Genomic DNA, 19,296 nt, shown 5'->3' with positions numbered 1-19,296 from the left:
ACTTTTATGTCAATGATCATTCTCAACAGGTCTGGCCAAGCTATTTGCCCTCTTCTGCTTTTAGCCCCATTTGATAGTCCCTTAACCTGGCCCCTTTCCACATTTCTAGTCATTTTCTCTCTCCTTGCTCATTACACCACTTATCTTCACCTGATTTCCCAGCTAAAATCCCACCTTCCACAAGTCTTTCTGGATCTCCCTTTTAAAATACTTCCTGCACTTCAATAAGCACCTTCTGCTGATTGTGCTCTAGATAACATCTGTACATAGCTGTTTATATGCTTTCCCTTCTATCAAACCATGAGCTCCTGAAGGGTAGAGGCTCTTTTTGTCTCTGTATCCCCAGTGTAGGCATAATGACACATAGTAAGCACTTAATAAATGCTTCCTGAATTTCTATTTTTCAAATGTGTGTAGAGACTGTTGTGATGAACAAAATGCCAATTTATTTAAAAGTCTTAATGAACTCATAGCACCTTTAAGTTATGGTTTTCTTAATCAAAGAATATTGAGTACAATTACTATAGTGGTATATATAATTTTTTACATTTAAAAAAACTCATTTTAAAAAAAGTTGGCAAGCACCAGTATAGGCAAAGTTGGAGACAAATATATTAGCTAAATGATAGTCATAACACTGTTTGCTGAGCTCGTCAATAAAGTCCTGAAATTCCTCAACCGACATCCTAGATCTAGGAGGATTACATAATAGCTTCTCAAATCTCAAACACATGAGATTTAGGAAATGGCCCAGGGCCTGATGGCCATGTTCTTTTCAAGGCAGTCTGGATTAGGGTCAACCTAGATCTCTGAAGATGATTTGAATGACCTTGCCTCCAATAGCCTTTCTAGAGACAGATGTACTGGAGTGTGCTAAACTTGGAAGCCAGATTTGGACTTAATCCAGAACTAATGCCAATCATGGGACCATGGGAAAATTACTCAATTTGGCTTTTAGTTCCTCATTTAGAAAATGGGGTTACTAATGATTTCAGAATTGTGAGCTATTTTGTCAATCCTAGAGTATAAAGGCATGAAATTATTATTTCTCCTCACTCAGGGCTATACTCAAAACAATCCCAATCCTAGTTGATCAGCTAGTTTTCAGCTTTAGCTTTAGGAAAACCAATGAGAGACGAGAGGTAGAGAGCAAAGGGGAGGGAGGAGACAGACAGAGAAAAGGGAAGCAGAGGAGAGGGAGAAAGAGAGGATGGGGGAAGAGGTACGTATAGGGATGGGAAGACCCAAAAGACCAACTTGTTAAGCTCAGCAATGTGATTCTTTAATTTCAAGGCTTCTACAGGGATCTTTTATGAAGTCAAATGAAAGCACCAATTCAGTTTTTAAACATTCACTTTGTCCCTTCAAGGTTTCTCTGATCCCTGATCACATTTTCAATAGTACTAATTTCTCTTCGTTTCGGAGGCTGCCATGGTGGGCTCCGGTAAGAGCCTGGATGAGATTTCAGCTCTTTTCTCCTCTTGCTCTCATTCGCCTCCAGTCCTGACTTTATTTAATCCTAACGTAACTTTCCTGGTCCAGCTAAAGAGTCACAGCTAGCCGGACTCCCTGAAAGGCTACTACTTCTCAGTAGCCATCACAAAAAGGTTCACAGCAACCTCACTGTGACCAGGCTGGCTCTTCAGGCCTGGTGGTCACTTACATGCATCAGAGCAGAGGCCTGTTGGTGAAAAGCTGGCTGGTGAAAACCCAGAGCCTCTGTTCTCTCCTAGACTTATGCAGGTGATTTTTTAAAGCACAGGAGTAAGACTAAACTCTTCACAACCATCCACATCATGAAAGGTGATCATGGAAAGAACTGAGCTCCTCCAGATGTAGGCCAGGAGAAAAGAAAACAAACTGGGCACAAAGCAAGGAATTTAAAGACAGAAGTAGTTTTTCTTTTGGAGGCAAGAGCAAGATTCCCTCAGTCCAGTATCAACTCCTTCGTGGTTGAAGTGATGGTAGAAAGGTCTAAGGTCATTTTTTGGGGACTATCAGTTTGTTCATCTATACAGGGAAGATGATGTTCAAACAGGTAGTTGTAGGGGAAGAGCATTGTAAAGCTTAATGCACCATGGGAGCGTGCCCTCTACCTATCATCTGCCTGATTTGGGAACCCCGGACAGCAGCCAGGAAAAACCAGCGACTGTCATTCTATGAAGCTCTATATGGTTTACAAAGCACTTGGGATAGATCATCGATCTCTGGGCCTTATGATGCACCTGTGAGGTAGGTAGCATTAACCCTATTTTACAGAGAAGCAAATGGGCCTGAAGTTCAATGTGGGAGGCAGCTTAGCACAGTGGAATAAGCAAGCATTGGCTCTAGAATTAGAGGACCTGGGTTCAAAAATCACCTTGGAGGATTACTCCCCGTGACCTGAGGCAGACGATCCTTCAGCTCTCTGGGTCTTAGTTTCCTCATCTGTAAAAATCCAAAAAGACCTGCAAAGACCTTTCTCTCTCTCTAGTACCCTATGAGTTAAACTGCTCAAGGTTACAAAATGTCACATAAGCAGCTAAGATACTAGACCGTGCTCCCATCAAATGAATGGGGTTAGTACTATGCTCTAGACTCCTTAGAAACAATTTGCTTTCGGACAGAAAAGGAGCTAGTGAGGAAGTTAGAGCCTTCCTGATCAATCATCTTGAAGCCACCAACTGAAAATGAACTGAATGCAAGGCCAGCTCTAATCTTGGTGGAGCTGTGACCACCTCAAGTTTTAGGTGACTGATAAAGAACATGTCAAGAGCAGAGAGCCCAGAAGAAAAAAAGTTGCTACTTGGTGGAGTTCCTGGAGTGTAGAAAGGTGCTACATTGACTGACTGACAGGAACATTCCTTTGGCAGAATCCAATCGGCTTTTCTGATTTCTTTTTCCTCTGACAAATAACGTTAATCATGTAGGATGAGCCACTAAGGCCCAGGTTCAGGGCTAGAAGGGCCTGTAGAAGTCACAGATTACCTCATTTTAAAGATGAAGAAACTGATGCCCAGGGAAGTTTGGTGAGTATCAAAGGTCATAAAACCATTAAAGTGCTTGACCTGGATTTGAACCCAGGCCTTCTTGCCGCTGCCCTCTTCCCTTTGCAGGTATCAGGTTAGGAAGTGTACTTTTCCTAAAAAAAAAACCAGCCATGGATCACTCTGCTCTTTTACACTCCTAGGGTGGTTCACAAGAGTCAGGCTCTGCTTAGCTGGCCAGTGACACTCCTGGACTTGCCTACTGGCACTCAGGCAAGCCCACCCTAGAATAGCCACTCTCAGAGGTCCTGCCAGAACCTCAACCCAGGCCTAAGTTTAAAGAGACTGTCTCCTGGGCAGGGCGTCGTCTGAATACTGAACAAAAGAAGAAAAATAGCCTTAGTGACAATGGGCCAATAAGTAAATATAATAAAAAAGACTTTTAAAAATGTTACCAAAATAATAAAAACAAACCAAAAAACTTAAAACGGCAACTCTAGATATACATGTTACTTTTTGGTAATCTGCAGTGGAGGCTCTTTGCTCACTGGCCAAAATCTTAAATGCCATCTTGTTTTAAAAATTTCAGGTATGACGTGAGATTTTTAAAAATTCACTGCCACACACACTTCAACCTCATCAACAAAGAGGTAAAAACCGCAATTTCTCCCTAAGTTTGCCTGGGAAAGTAATAAAACAGATGGCGACCCTCCCTTGAATCGGTCTGACTAAACGTCGTGCCAACTATTTTCTCCCGTTTGATTTCTACATATCTGTGGCTGTCTATCTGTCCCCCATTGGTCTGTAAAATATGGTCCATTATAACTGTTAAGTTTCTGTCTTTTGTTCCAAGGAGGGAGGTTATAGTTGGGTTTTAGATTCCAAGTATATCTGCTCTGAGAATAGTCCTCTCTAGGTGGACCTGGAGGAGGCAATGGGGGATGGTTTCCCACATTTTGGCAAGAATAATTCCGTCTGTATTGGTTCTTCCTAGAAAGAAAAGGTAAAGACAAACTGTCAGTAGTGATGTCACAGAAACTGAGATTCATGAATTCTTAACATCTAGTTAAAAGAAGTCATTTCTTCCAGGTGTCTAATCACATTGCAGATAAACAGGGGGCCGATGCCTAATTGTTCAGCATTGGAGTGGACTGATATTTTTGACTGGGCATTTTTCCTCCCTTCTATTCAGTAAGTGGTTTCCTAACAGAGATCCTTTAATAGAAGAAAGTGTCATATGGCTTCCTAAGGTTATTGATTAGGAAAGAAAGCTAAGAAAAACAACATTTAGACATTTCCATTTGCCATACCCTCCATGTCACATGTAGTTTTGGAGGAAAGAAAGATTTTATAAAAGTAGTTTAGACTGTAGCCCCAGGTTGAAAACTAACATACTGTTCTAAACCCTTCACCTGCTAGAAAAATTGCCTGAAATTGCAGCAAAAGCTTTTTGTCAGAGCACAGATTACTTTCGGTTTGAGAAAGACGTGGCACAGAGCGGGACTTCTTAAACTTTTTCCACTCGTGACCCCTTTTTGTCCAAGAAATTTTTACACGACCCCGGGTATTGTATTGACAATGAATAATTTCATGTCCTTTTCATTCAGTTACAAGACCCAAGATGGGATCACAAACCAGTTTAAGAAGCTGAGACAAAAAGAACGTGCTATCTTCAGGCAATCTCAGCAATTTACAAATTTCTTTGTACAAAAATTAGCTAAAGTTCTGTTTGAGTCATAACCTGTTTTGAAGGAAGAAATGTGTAAGTGACAATACAATGATAACAGTGGGGGAAGTGATCAGAAGAAGCTGTTCCCAGCAACTTCTGATTGGCTTTCCTGGCTCAACAGAAGACGTTGGGAAGTCATATGACATATTAGTATGAAAGAACTGTGGGAAAGAAACATAGGAAACTCAAGAGACTGTAAAGTAATAGGAAAGGAGGGACCAGGCTTGGCACATAATGAATTAATACTAAATCAATCAATTCTGTTTAAACTGATTCATGAGGGGGCCAAATGTCTTCTACAATCATGAAACTTTTATGGCCTTAAAAGACCAAATGTGTACTTAAAGAGCAATTTAACCAAACCATGCTATAGAATTTTAAAACTTTAGCCTAAGACTAGAAATCCTAAGTGTATTCATTTAATTTTCACCTCAGTATTTTATCCTGGAAGGAGGCAAAATATAAGTAAAATAGAAATATTACATGTAAACTCCTTCCCCCAAGGTATTATAAAAATTCAAAATATTATTTTTTTCCCCATATAAATGATTTTATTTTTAACCTGGAGCTTTGTCAGATTTACTGGCATAATAAATCTTTCCATGACCCCCTCCCCCCCATCTCTCCTTCTCACCTCCCCCATTTATCCTGTACTAACTGTATGACTTGGTGTTAATTAAATAGTTAACACAATGTATCTGTATTCTGAGGTGAGCTATCAGTTGCTCTCCCATTCTGCAGGGCTCAGCACAGAGAAACAACAATAGTGCATAGACTACACTATCCTTTTCATTTTTTAAATGATTGGCTTTAATTATCTCATTTGCTTCAATGTTTATGATTTGGGAGTAAACAAAAAAAGATAAGTACTTCATAGTTTTAGGCAGTGACAATTTCTTTACCAAGAGGTAAAGCATCCACAGAGAATTCTAAGTTTGGATGAAGGCTGGCCCTTTGGCATTATGCTTATTTACTAAGTTTGGGTTTCACGTTCATGTTAAAAACAAAGGGGGTGGGGGTTAGGGTGGAGGAGGGAAGAATATATACCTGGATGACTGGTAGAAATCTCGGGGCTGTGAGTGGAACTCTCGCCGATGGGATCGAAAGTCTCTGGGCTGAGAGTAGAACTCGTGGGTCTGATAGTGGAAGTCTTCATGGGCCTGGGATCGGAAGTCTCGGGACCAGTGGAAGGCCCGTCTGGATCCATGATAATCAGTTTCATGGTTGTTATAAAAGTTTCTCCTCTTGATAAATGATGATTCTTCAAAATGGTCTGACCTTGAAGTACCATCATTCCTTAAAAACAAAATCCCATACTTCATATAACTGATGCCCAAATTAATTAAGTAGGTTTTCTTGTTTTTGCTCAGAATTTCTAGACATATTATAAAACAAATAAAACCCCCCCTCTCCAGGCTGTTACACAAAGGAGATACAGGACTCACTTTCTGATTGGTCCATGCCGGAGGTCATCAATGTAATTCTGCCTTTCTATAGCATGTCCTCGACACCTATTGAACACTAAAGAAAAGAATAAACCAAGCATTTTTCACCCAGGAAATTCTCTGATTATTCCAATTTCTCTTTGTCACTTTTTTCTCTCTAAACTCTAGAATGGCTTGCTTTTCAGGCTTTAGGCAAAGTGTTCACTTCCTTGACCCTCTATCCCCATACTGAGGTTTCTCTGTCTCTGATGTGTCCAGGCTTCTAAACATGTTACACAACACAAGGATCCATTTAAAAAAAATAATAAAGAGTGCTTGCTTCGGCAGCACATATACTAAAAAAAAAATAAAGAAATACAAATTTCATACTTACATTCTATGGCATCATTTGGTTTCATGCCTTCAACATCAATCAAATACCTGAACAGAACAACACAATACAAGTCAGAGATCTAATGATGGGATAAAAGGAATGGTTAGGTCAACAAACAGTTGATTCTGGATTGTTTGCAAGCTTGAATTAAAAAGCTGACTTATATTCACGACAGAGCCCACCCAGCCTGCCCCTGGGCTTAAAAACTCACCGGCAAACAAGATATCCTGTTCTGTTTAAACCATGTGTACAGTGGACTCCAATAAGTTTGTCTATAAAATGGGAAATTTACAATTAAGGGAATGATGCTTATACACTAGCATTAAGACAAATAGCACAGTTATCTTTCTCCAAGGCTCAGCTCAGGTGCCACCTCCCCCATGAAGCCTTCCTTCAGCTCTCCCCGTTGTTAGAGCATCCGCCTCTGGCAAAGTATATTGGGTATTTATTGTACTGTGTTGATGCATCTGTGTTCATGTAACCTTCTTGAATCCAGTACTACAGCAGGGGCTGAACAGAAATGTCTGCTTAACAATCTGATAATCTGCAATGCTGAAGAACACCTGCTAGTTATTCTCACTCTGACAGAGTGAACATGAATGCCTCTAACACAAACTAGAGATCAACCAACTATGGGAGAGTGAATACACAATTCATTCTAATCTGCTGTTGAAGAAAAGTGGGTAACTAAGTTATTCATGGGGACAGGAGTAGGAACTGAGTTTGTGATTTCCCTAGAAAAAGGAATTGCTAAATAAGGACGCTTCTTTTGCCCATACACCTTTCCTGGTACCAAAGTCTTAGCTGCCCAAGTCCTGAGAACTGAAGGAAGTTGCAAAGCCACAGCTAGGAGGCATCACAGTCCCTACTGTTCCTGCTACCTCTCCATGCCACCATGAAGGACCTCAGGCCTAAGTTGCCTCCACAAACCATATACAATTGATCTTTTCCATCCTTGCAAAGGCTGGGTCTGCATATGGGGTCCAATAAAAGGGAAAGGACCAGAAGGAACTGCTATGATTCAAGGGTTGGAGTAGGTTCAGCAGGGACCTCCAGAATAGGGGAGAAGTGACTTATTTAAGAGGGTGGCACATGTAAGCATAGCTATTCCCTGGGAAATGGTACAAGGAAGAGATCCTTAGAGAGCAGGTTCAGAAAAGATGAACAGGAGAAATTTAAAAGGACAGCAAAGTTCTCAGATGAAGCATTCAAAAGCAAAGAGGCCCATTACTTACGGTTCTAAGAGCAATACTGATAGTTCCATTTAGAAGAGGCTGGCAGTGCCAGTAACACATTGCAGACCATCTCCTAATGCACAGGAAACTATGCTTTTACAGCTGATTCATGGGAGAAAGACTGAAGTCAGAATGAAAATGCATGGAGATCTGGAATTACAGGAAGGGCCCAACCAAAGGAGACCCTGACTGAGCATAAGCCTAGCTGAGAAGCCCACTGGGCTTATAACAAAGAAGTACAAGACCAACCTCCATCAGAAGGAGTTAGAAAACACAGGATGCAAGGAAGAAAATCAACGACTTGAGAGAAACGCAATGGCACCACAAGCAAAGAGATGAGAGAAAAATTCTCCTCTCACAGTCCTTGTTCATCTCCTAAGGACAGGGGATGAGAGGTGCCTGAGACAAAGGGATGACTATGATTTCAGCTCAACAATGTCCTGTGAACTAAGATCTCTGAGCTAGAAGTATCTCTGGAGACCTCTCATTCTTAGAGGCAGAGATGGAGAACAGAGGCAGGCTGGTCCCTTTGCTCTCTTCCCTGCTGCCTTTGGTCTGATCTGGCATTTCTGTGTGCTGAAACCCCCAGCAGTGGAAGCTGGCAAAGGAAGAGAGTCACCCTTTCCTTTTCCTTCCTTGTTGAGACCTTATCATTGCTAAATTCCTTTGGACTGAGGTTGTCTAGCATACTTTTCTTTGAACTTAAATGTCCCTAAAGAAATCAGTAAGTTTTTTAGTCTCAGGAGTCCAATAAATATACCAGGACTTGTTTCTGAGGAGAAAACATTGTGTATCACTGAGTACAACTCGCCCAAGAGACTATAGCTGGGTTAAAGGATGCTGCTGTTCACAAAGCACACAAGCAAAATTATGGTCTTGTTACCTGAATCTAAGAGGTAGTGATGGCCACTACTGCTGATACCTAGCTCAAAATCTACCGTCCAATGGGCTAATCAAGTTATCCCATTTAGAACAGAGCCCTTGAAAGTACAAGGAATAAGAATGGGTCAAGAGATGTAAAGGGGACCAAAGCTTTCAAAGGGCATAATGTAACTAGCTACAGGTTTAAGTGAATTCAGGAACTAGTAAGCCTTTCTGGAATGTTCCCTGTCCTTAAAATAAAAGGCTCTCTCTGTAAAGTCATTCTTTTCTTTCCCCTTACTGCACTCATGGGTAAGTTCTACAGTTCCTTCCTGCTCTAAGAATCAATGATCCTTATGACTCCCTCCAAGATATTTTCCCCTTGCCTTTTCCTTCATGCCCCCACTTTTTTTAGCTTATCAAAAAATGAAATTAAAGTTTGCATATGTATGTTTTGAATATGTGAATAAATTTTCATATTTCCTTGTCATATTTTACTCTGAAAAAAAAAAAAAAAAATCCAGTATCTTTCATTGTACTTTGTATTCAGTGAAATAATGCAAATCCAAGGCATTTATTTCATCCCATATGCAGGAGGGCAGGCAGATTAAACCTATCATTTGGAGAAAGAAAAGGTCCAAAAGCCTTTATTTGTATTACCCAAGAAGGCCAAATAATGGGATCATTATTCTATAAAAACTCAATTTTTTCTTAGATTTCTAAGTTCTTTCTGATTCTCTCACATCTGGTTTTCTTAAGCATCATACCTTTATATAAATATCTACTTCAATATAAGAAACTGTTTTATATGTTTCCTATTTTTAATTTATGAGAGTCCAGAGTGGTAAAAGGATCCCTATCTCACCCTAGGTTTACTCACACAATTTCTACGGATTCATCTTCATTTGCCCCACTTTGCACTGTGACTTTCATGTGACTCAGCACAATTCTTCTAATGTTAATAACAACAGACACAGGTGGCGTTTAATTTAAAGCACCTTCCTATTCAACATGGAAAGTGAGCATGGGAAAATTAGATGGCCTAGGAAAAAGTTAAACTCACCATTATCTTGGTTTTCTTTTAAGAATTTGTTCACAGCACATTTGAATTTATAAATTGTGTCATCATCTGGCACCTGGTGTCCAACAGTAAAAATCTTTAAGTAAGGAAGAGCCTCTGGCAATTCCTGCAATCAAAATGGGGGCGGGGGGGGGGGGGTGAGGGGGGGAAAAGAGGAAGAGAGAAATCATATTACTCTTTCCATCTCTTTCTACAAATGAATGACAAAAGTAGAAAGGAGAATCAAAAGGCAAGTCAGAAAGCTCTTATCTTAAGGCAATTTGTCCAAAGCAATCTTGACTGTCACTCACTGTCTCTCCCTCTCCCCACCCCACCCCCAAATACCCAAGCCAAATCTGGTCAAGACCATCCCAATCCCTTGTTTCCCATAGAGCTTAGCTCATGTCATTTTGTCTACATGAGGCTGTTTCTCATTTCCCCCAATTGCTAGTGTCTTCAACATCAAACACTAGCTTCTATTTCTATTTTGTAGATAATTGTATAATTCTGCTAAGGCCTATGGTTTGATTAGCAATTAAGGAAAGGAGGGAGAGCAGCTAGGTGGTGCAGTGGATAGAGCACTCAAGTTCAAATCTGGTCTCAGACACTTAACACTTCCTAGATGTGTGACCCTGGGCAAGTCACTTAACCCCAGCCTCAGAAAAAGAAAAAAAAAAAAAAAAAAGAAAAGGAGGGCACTAAGGGAAACCTTGCTGCCTCTTGGGAGAATAACGGAAAGCTTAGGCTTCCTTAATTTTGAGAACTGACCACCCATTGATATTTTACTTTTATCTAAATATCTCAATGGTTCCACAAAATTGACTAAGCCTTAAGCCTTTTGCCTTTAAATGTGACATGGGAACACCACAACAATCTGATTCCAATGCCCTGTCCTTTCCATGATTCAATGTTTCCCAGTTCTGATTCTGTTCCTCTGCTCTCCAGAGCACACTGGAGTCTGTTAATGGGGTTCTCCCAAGTGGTCACATGTTAATCCAGAAAAGAAATGTGTTTAGGCCATGATGGTGTATGGTGATTACTTTCTGATAGTTTTTATCTAAGGGCTTCAATTGAGAGGCAGACGAGACCTCAGCAGGTATAGGAGCCAACTCTATTTACTGATGAGAAAGTGAGGGTGAGGAAGATGACTCGTCCAAGGTCACTGAAGAAATAAGTCATCAGGAAGTGGCTTTGAACTCAAAGCTCAGAAATATAAAGCTTACAAAGAATGTAAGCTTAAAGACAGTGACTGTTTCTGGCTCTCTAGAACAATGCATAGCAAAAAATTCTTACTAATAAGTAATAAGTTGCATTTCTACTGAATAATTTTCACCCAATGTTTTCGGGGTCATCAATCTTCCTTCCCTGTCCGCTGACATTTAATTCTCCCAACAGGAGCACCCAGTGGAAAAATGACACCATCCCTGAGAGATTCTCCTCTCTAAAGCCAAATGGATGTTCCCTTTCTCTCTCCTGCCCTGTTCTAGTCTTTATCATGGTCACTCTAGAGGCAGAGCTGTGAGGATCAGAAGCAGATGAAAAGAATGAAAATCCTTTGCTCCTGGCTACTCCCAAATGATGCTGGTATTGAGTGTTTTCTGAAGTGGACACAAAAAGAGTTTTTTCAGTTTACTCTGAGTTTCCAAGGTTCAGCTAAGAGAAGCTTCTTCTTTTCAAAAAGAGAAGTGCCAGGATGCCATATCCCCAAACGGACTCAACTGGGACAGTCAAACGCCAAAAGCTACCAGCACCAATAAAGCAATGGCAAAAACACTTTCATTTTGATTGTTGCCCAACTTCTAAAGCTGAAAGATTGGAAAACCGGAATTAGGGCCACTTCCTGATTTTCATTTTGACAAATGTCATGAAAGATGCCCATGTCTGGAGACATCATCTAGCCATCCCTGATGGTAGGTGAAATTGCTATCAGTCCAGGATTAACTGACACAGAAGTGGTAACACTTGGCCAACTGCTGGATCCCTGGTGTATTTTCAGCAAAAAGACCAGCCAGTCTGTTATTCCCAAGCCGGTCAATGAAAAGATCTCACTCACCTCAGGTTTATAATACCGCTGAGTATATGTTAAATCGATGATCAATCCAAGCTCTTCATTTTGTTCTCGTATTTTATTAACAAGATCCAAAGGGGAAAAGCGTTCTTCTGGGGCAAGTTTCTCTTCAAAACTCTGTGAAGAACAATAAAAAATGATGACAAGAATAGCATGACCACCTACACTGGGCAAACATTTTCACCCGTTATTTCCCAGATTAAGACCAACAACCTTATAAGGTAGAGGGAAAGGCATTATTGTGCCTATTTTACACAAGAGGAGACAGAACTTTAGCAGGGGGGGGGGGGGGTAGTCTCCTGCCCAAGGCCAGGCTACGAAACTGTTAAAGAGACAGAGGAAGGGCTCAAACTCAGCTCTTCACACTGTTGGTTCTTTGGAGCCCATCATGATGCCTTTCGATACCACCTTCTCTGCCCACTACAGCTGCACAATCTCCCTCCTCTGAACTCCGACATAGTCTGCATCACTCAACTGACATTTGTGTATTGCATTTTATTGTTCATTGTATTAAACTTACAAGGTGACACTGAATTAAGGAGACCATAAAGCCACATGCAAAATTCATTCTCCTTACTTTACTGTCACATTGGATGTTAAGTCTTGTCTCTTGAGTTAGCCTGCAGATGCCTAGAGGGGAAGAACCACATCTTACCCATCTTTGTATCTGACAGTGCTTTGCCTGGAATAAGAGTGATCCTTTATTTTATGCATCACTCAGCTGGTAGCCATTCTAATCAAACTGAAGGCCTGCCTTCATGACATTCTCACTTCTCTTAACCCAATCTATGTATCTAATCTAGTTCGCACAGTGTTTAGAGTGTGTGGCCTGGAGTTAGGAATACTTGAGTTTAAATCTGGTGTCAGACCCTTATTAGCGGGTGACCTTGGGCAAATTACTTAAATCTGTTTATCCATCGTCCCTCATCTGTAAAATGAAGTAGAGAAGAACGAGGCAAACCTCTCGTATCTTTGACAAGAAAACCCCAAGGGAGTCATGAAGAATCAGATGTGACTGAAAAAATTGACTAGTATATAGCCAGGCTCTCTTTGTCCCTTCTCAAGTTCTGATCCCCCAAATTCTTGCTGGCCTCTTATGCTCTCTGGAACATCCATTCTATGTCACATTAACTGCTTTCACAAAAGCCTCAGAGCTGATACACTGTGGTCCGGCCCAGAGACCCTCCCTTGGTGGGAGACAGCTTTGCCCCTTCCTTCCCTAACTCTACCACCTTGTCTGTCACCCTCTTATCCCATCCTCTGTCCTCTACCTCAACTCCTCTGATCACCTGCATGCTTCACTCCTGTTTCCCACAGGCGCTGGCAATCTTGGATTACTTTCACTTAAAATTGTTCTCTGTCAATCAGCCAATAAGCAATTCTCCAGCACCCTCTGTGGGGCCAGGCACAGAGACTGGTCCATAGGACTTGGAGATCCTTGAGCTGAAGCCAGAGACACTAAGAAGCAGAGAGGAGGAGGGAAAACAGGTCAAGCATGGGGCACCACTATGATAAAGGCCAAAGACAGGAGAATAATGTTCAAGGAATATCAGGTAGGCCTGTATAACTGCATCACAGTGCACGAAGGGAAGCGTAAGAACCCGGAAAACATAGGAAGGAGCAAAGCTGCAGAGAGCTTTATATGTCTGATGTCTTGTATTTGATCTGACGGAATCTAACTAAACCAGCTGGATGGGTAACACGCCAAGCCTGGTATATGATTTTGTCCCTTGGATTCATGAGCCATAGACCAAAGCTGAGATTAGGCTTCCTGGCAGCCACACCTCCGCAGACAAGTGGGGCCCAGAAGTCTCCCTGCCACACAATCTCTACTCTTACTCCTTGTGCTCTCTAGAAAGAACAAGGGCCAGGTCACTACTTCTAAATGGGACTAGGATTCTTAACAGCAATCCTGATGGACATGGGGCTTGAATTTAGACTTGAATACGAAGGCTGAGGGTCTCATGCTTGTGTCTCAGGATAGGCTCTTCTCCAGCCTTCCAATAAACTCAAGAAGGTTGTGTATGGGGACCCTGGCAGGGCTCATGGCAGGTACGATTTTCTTACCTTACTGATGAGGTTAAAGGCTAGGGCCTGAACCACAGGCCTCAACTCTAGGAAATTTCCTCTAATTCTATTCCTTAGATACATAAGCTATTGATTAAGGCCAGGAAGGAGCTTCAGATTTGCCATATCCCAGTGACAGGGAATTAATTTCAACTATGGTCAAGGCAAAGCGCTGTGCCCTTTGCTCAAACAGGCGGCTACGTGGGATCAAAGGGAAGAATAGGATTACAGTGAAGAGGTGAACCTGGAGGAAGAAGATACAAATTATCTGCATAGAAATGATAATTAAAGCCATGGAAGGAAGTTGATGAGATCTCCATGGGAGATTGCACAGGGAGAAAAAAAGGTCCAGGACTGAGCTTTGGGGAACACCCATATAGTGGATATGGCATGAAGAAGAAACCAACAAAGGAAACTGATCTATCTTAATATCAGCATAATGAGAGAAACCTAAGGAAAACCTAGGGAGGAAAAAGCTTCCAGGTGGTGGCGATCCAACTGGATTGAAGGCTGCAGACAGGTTAAAGAGAATGAGGCTGAAGAAAAGGCCAACAGATCTGGCAACTCAGAGGTCACTAGTAATTTGGGAGACAGCAGCTACAGTGAATGATGAGATCAATAGTCTCAATTCACACAAATTTCACATTTCTCCAAGTTCTTTCTTAAGGTATGATTTCTTAATCTTCTTATATTTATATTCCAAACGGTTTCTAGCCATTCTCCAATTAAGCAGCATCCATTTTGTTCCAGTCCTTTGCTAACATAAGAAAAGAATGGTATGACTATTACAGTATATAATGGGGCCTAGCTGCATCAGTGGAAACAGTTTTCATACTTCTGGAAAAAAAAAAAAATCACAGGTCTGTTCTTTCTTTTCACCCCCAAGTTTAGAAATGTTAAGCGTCTATGGCAAATCTCTAAATAAATGACAAAACCATCAGATATATGTTGTCCACTCAGACTAACTTTCAGTTTTTAACCAAGAACATCTATGGACTACTCCAAAGGCTGTTCCTTTTATATGGGTAAATGCAAAATGGTAATAATCTTCCATTTAAGGGAAGTCTTCTCCACAAGGTTATGTCCCTTATACCACAAGAATATGTGAATGAAACAAAGTCTTATTTTAGAGGGAATTCCTGAGATGAGACATAGTAATATCAGAGGTACAACTGTAGTTAAACTTGTATGAAGTGTCCCCCACTTTATGAGCAATCCTCATACAATCAGAGACTTAAGATACCATGGAAATTAAAACACTGAATTTCTTCACAGAAAACTTATTTTTTCTCATTTTCTACATTACATTTATTTTCCTTTTCACATCCCGTAATAAATTCTAGCAAAAACAACATAATTTTCAGATTCCATGCTGAGAATGTGGCTTTACTACATCAAAACGTAATTTCATCACTGTGGTCCATAGTTCCATTTCTGAAAAGAAATCCTATTTGCTTTTACTAACCTGTTTTAATGGAACTTTAAAAGCAATGAACCGTGTCCCAGGCATCCGCTGCCCAATTGGGAGGTAGTCTTTCCACCTAGAAGACAAATATTTGCACATGAGGCTAAGGAACCTGAAAGCTGTGGAATGAAAGCCTCCATTTTATAGACTGTCCACTTTTCACGGTCCTGCTCTCTGGACACCGTCAAGCCCAATGCTCTTATTTCCTGCTTATTGGCATTTTTGTGTCATTCATTAATATCACATAGGCTAGGGGGGTAGGTAGTAGGGGTTTGAGGGAAAGAAAAAAAAAGGAAAGGACTTTGCAGTGAAGTCATCTAGTTCTAATTTTTGCCAAAGGAATGCTTACTTTGGGTTTGTTCAGGCCCAAAGTTAGTATGGAACCTTGGGGGGGGGGGGGGAAGCAAGGGAGGATTTGGTCTAGTCTGTACTTGAATGAAAAGAACTACTCCAACATATCCAGCAAAATGCCCCTCCTTCTCTCCCCCCACCTTTGAGGCAGTCTTTGGAAAAGCAAAAGGCCATTATCATGGGAAAGAGACACCCAAGAACGGTCCCTGGGCCTCGGTACAGGGATCTCCAGGACCAGCACACTGAGAGGGAGCAAGTTCTCCCCTAAGACTGCTACATCAGGGGAAGAAAGGAGGAAAAAGGATAGGGATGGGCCACGCAGGCCTGGCTGCACATGAAGGAGCCCGCCTGCTTCCAATCCTGAGATTTTCTTCCTGATCACAAACTGCCACTTGCTGAAAAGGGTTCTATTCTCCAGAACCCTACAAAATGTGCAGACAAGCCCAATCTGGCTAAGTCTAACTGAATCAATTATTCCTGATTTCTTACATGGCGGGAAGCACGGCCAAGCTTTAGGAGAGCTGGCTGGGGAGTCGAGGGCCGTGGGACGCCAGCAGGCCATTCCTTAGCACCTGTGTGATTTCTAACCTCCGCCGTCTCACTGTTTTTCAGCCCTGAATCTCATGCTGTTACTCCATATGGGCCTGATACAATGTTATCTCTTCTGAGTCTATATTGTACTGAAATTAAATTAAGACTAAAACTTTGTAATTATGAAACTCCCCAGGCAGGGACTGGGCCGCCCAGCAGGCTTTTATTACCAGGCCTGCCTCGGTTGTGCAGCTGAAGGAGACAAGCCCTCTTCTGGCTCTCAGAAGGATGCTCACTCAGGCCGGCTCTGGACTTTCCCACTGCTGACCGTGCAGCTCGGGGCTGGTGCTGGGCGGGCTCGGGGCAGGATGGACTCCGCCAAGGCCAGCCTAGTGCAAGGTCCCCCCATTCTCACCTCCCAGCCTCCGGATGCCCCCTTGTCGCACAAACGGCAGACGTTGAGCAACTCGGCCCAGCTCCGTGGCCCTGAATGCGGGACAAATAAATGGCCCCCACCCAGAGGGAGGCTGAATGGGGCCCGAGGGGTCAGCCCATCCCATTCCACCACCGTTAGGTCACCTGCCCAGGGGCCACGACCACCAGGGGCGGCAGAGCTGGGATTTGAACCCAGAACCCTCACTGAGGTCAGAGAAAGGGAGTCCAACAGGCTTTGTCGAGTGGGCGAGACTAGGACAATGGACCGGCGCGAGGACAGGACTGAGGGGCCGCAGAAAGGGGGCGTCTGTGGCGTCACTTATAAGGACCTGATTGAGAACTGGAGAAACTGGGGCAGGCGGCGAAGAGGGGCGCCCAGCCCCTCAGACTTAGGGAGGGGGCGGGAAGCGCCCCAGCTCTCCTCAGGGAGCCCCCTAGGACGGGGTCGTTTCCCCCCAATCACACTCCGGTCCGCAGGCTGGGCGCAGGACTGGGCCTTGAAACGGCTGAGGCCACGGCCTGAGCGGGCCGAAGAGGAAACTGAGGCTCACAAAGAAAAGGGAGCCGGCCCCGGCCTCCACTCTCACAGGTCCCCGCCTCCTTCCCGGCCCACGGGCTTCTGCTCCCGCCGAGGCTCGGCCCGGCCCCTGGAGGTTCCGCCTCCCCGTCCGGGCCCGGCGTTCGCGCCGCTCCGGGGCGCCTCATCCACGCAGCCCTCCAGGCTCCGGCCCTCACCTGTCCGGGAGGTGGTTCGCGCCCTTTCCCCGGCCGCTGTGGCCCTTCCCGGCGGCGCTGGGGCCTCCCCAGCCGCCCCGCGCCTGCTGCCGGCGGCTCATGAGGCCTCGTGCCACCGCCCGCAGCCCTCCCCACGTCGCCACCTCAGCTTCGGGACCCGCGCCCAGCCGCGGCTCCGGCCTCGACCCGGCCGCACTACGCTTGCGCGTCCGTCCTCACGCGCCTGCGCGGCCCACGCCGTCGGCGTATTGTCAGCCCGGTTTCGGACGGAATGACGTCGCCGCGTTTCCCTACGCGCCTGCCCAGAGAGCCAGCAGTTCGGGGGAGCTTGCAGCGCTCTCTGGTGGAGCCTGACTGCCTGTGCAGGGGCCGCTCTCCGCAAAAGATAAAGCAAGAGATCCTAGATCAAGATATCTAACAAGCGAGGAGCAAGAAAGTACCTGTCCCATCTAAAACTAGGAGAAGAGGGTTTTTTTTTTCCTTCATTAAAGCTTTTTATTTTTCAAAACATAAGCATAGATAATTCTTCAATATTAACTATTACCCTTGCAGAACCTTGTGTTCCAACGTTCTCTCTCCGCCCCCCCCCCCAGTCCTACATATGTTAAACACGTAGCAGCGTATGTTAAACCCAATATAGGCATTCACATGTGTACAGTTAACACGGGGCACAAGAACCACCACATCAAACCAGAAAAAAGGGAGAAAGAAAATAAAATGCAATCAGACCACAAAGGGAGAGAGTGTGCTGTGTTGTGATCCAGGCTCAGTTCCCACAGTCCTCTCTGGGGGCAGATGCTCGCTTCATCACAAGATCATTGGAACTGCCCGAATCATCTCATTGTTGAAGAGCCACGTCCATCAGAATTACCCATCATACAGCATTGTTGTTGAAGTAAACAACGATCTCCTGGTCCTGCTCATTTCCCTCAGCATCAGTTCCTGTGAGCCTCTCCAGGCCTCTCTGAAATCCTCCTGCTGCTCATTTCCTACAGAACAATAACATTCCATAACATTCGTGTACTATAATCCATTCGGCCATTCTCCAATGGATGGGCATCCACTCAGTTTCCAGTTCCTGGCCCCTACAAAGAGGGCTGCCACAGACATTCTTGCACATACAGGTCCCTTTCCCTTCTTTAAAATCTCTTTGGGATACAAGCCCAGTAATAACACTGCTAAAGGGGATGTACAGTTGATAACTTTTTGAGCATAGTTCCAAACTGTTCTCCACAATGGCTGGCTGTATTCACAGTTCCATCAACAATGTATCAGTGTCCCTGGTTTCCCACACCCCCTCCAACATTTGTCATTAATTTTTTTCCTGAAGCATTTGGGGCTAAGTGACTTGCATAGGGTCACACAGCTAGGAAGTGTTAAGTGTCTGAGGTCAAATTTGAACTCAGGTCCTCCTGACTTCAGGGCTGGTACTTTAGCCACTGAGCCACCTAGCTGCCCCATGTCATTTTCTTTTAAGAGAAGAGTTTTTCACCAAGCAAAAGAGAGAAAGAAAGGGAGAGACAGAGATAGAGACAGAGAGAGAGAGAGAGAGAGAGAGAGAGAGAGAGAGAGAGAGAGAGAGAGAGAGAGAGAGAGAGACAGAGACAGAGACAGAGACAGAGACAGAGACAGAGACAGAGAGACAGAAATAGATAGAGATTGAAAGACAGAGAGAGAGAGAAAGAAAAGGAAAGAGAGAGGGAAAGAGAGAGAAAGAAATATCGAGAGAGACAGAGACAGAAAAAAAAAGAGAGAAAAAGAGAGAAAGAGACAGACAGAAACAAAGAGAAAGGGAGAGAGACAAAAAGTCAGGAGAAAGGAGGAGAGAGACAGAGACAGAGAAATAGAGACACACACAGAGAGCTGTTAATTTATAGCTAATATTTATTATATGCTACAGTGAGTAAAATGCTCATTTTACTCTCATTTTAATTCATAACAATACTGGAAGGGAGGTGCTATAATTTTCAGTTGA

The 19,296-nt window shown here is 43.4% G+C and overlaps 1 protein-coding gene across 1 annotated transcript; it reads right to left on the bottom strand.

Annotated features, from left to right (window-relative positions):
* Window positions 1–426: 426 nt before the first annotated feature.
* DUSP11 (dual specificity phosphatase 11) lies at window positions 427–17,519 on the bottom strand. The gene is made up of 9 exons (XM_074285457.1): window positions 17,322–17,519; window positions 15,270–15,345; window positions 11,723–11,854; window positions 9,673–9,796; window positions 6,725–6,785; window positions 6,514–6,560; window positions 6,141–6,216; window positions 5,743–5,991; window positions 427–3,956 (listed from the first exon to the last, which is right to left on the bottom strand). Exons 1-9 carry the CDS (start codon window positions 17,420–17,422, stop codon window positions 3,695–3,697), a joined length of 1,128 nt encoding a protein of 375 aa, XP_074141558.1. The 5' UTR covers window positions 17,423–17,519; the 3' UTR covers window positions 427–3,694.
* Window positions 17,520–19,296: the final 1,777 nt, after the last annotated feature.

Source organism: Sminthopsis crassicaudata, chromosome 2 (assembly GCF_048593235.1).
Source record: "Sminthopsis crassicaudata isolate SCR6 chromosome 2, ASM4859323v1, whole genome shotgun sequence".
Lineage (NCBI taxonomy): Eukaryota > Metazoa > Chordata > Mammalia > Dasyuromorphia > Dasyuridae > Sminthopsis > Sminthopsis crassicaudata.
The sequence above is the reverse complement of the archived record's forward strand: the minus strand, read 5'-3'. Positions and strand labels throughout refer to the sequence as shown.

Bases quoted from the DNA above. Each gene is read 5' to 3' on its own strand.
- DUSP11 (XM_074285457.1), bottom strand. From the start codon at position 17,422: ATGAGCCGCCGGCAGCAGGCGCGGGGCGGCTGGGGAGGCCCCAGCGCC. The intron at 9,797-11,722 runs GTGAGTGAGATC...TTTTGATTGCAG, and splicing joins AGCGGTATTATAAACCTGAG to GAATTGCCAGAGGCTCTTCC. The intron at 6,786-9,672 runs GTGAGTTTAACT...CCCATTTTATAG, and splicing joins AAAAGAAAACCAAGATAATG to ACAAACTTATTGGAGTCCAC.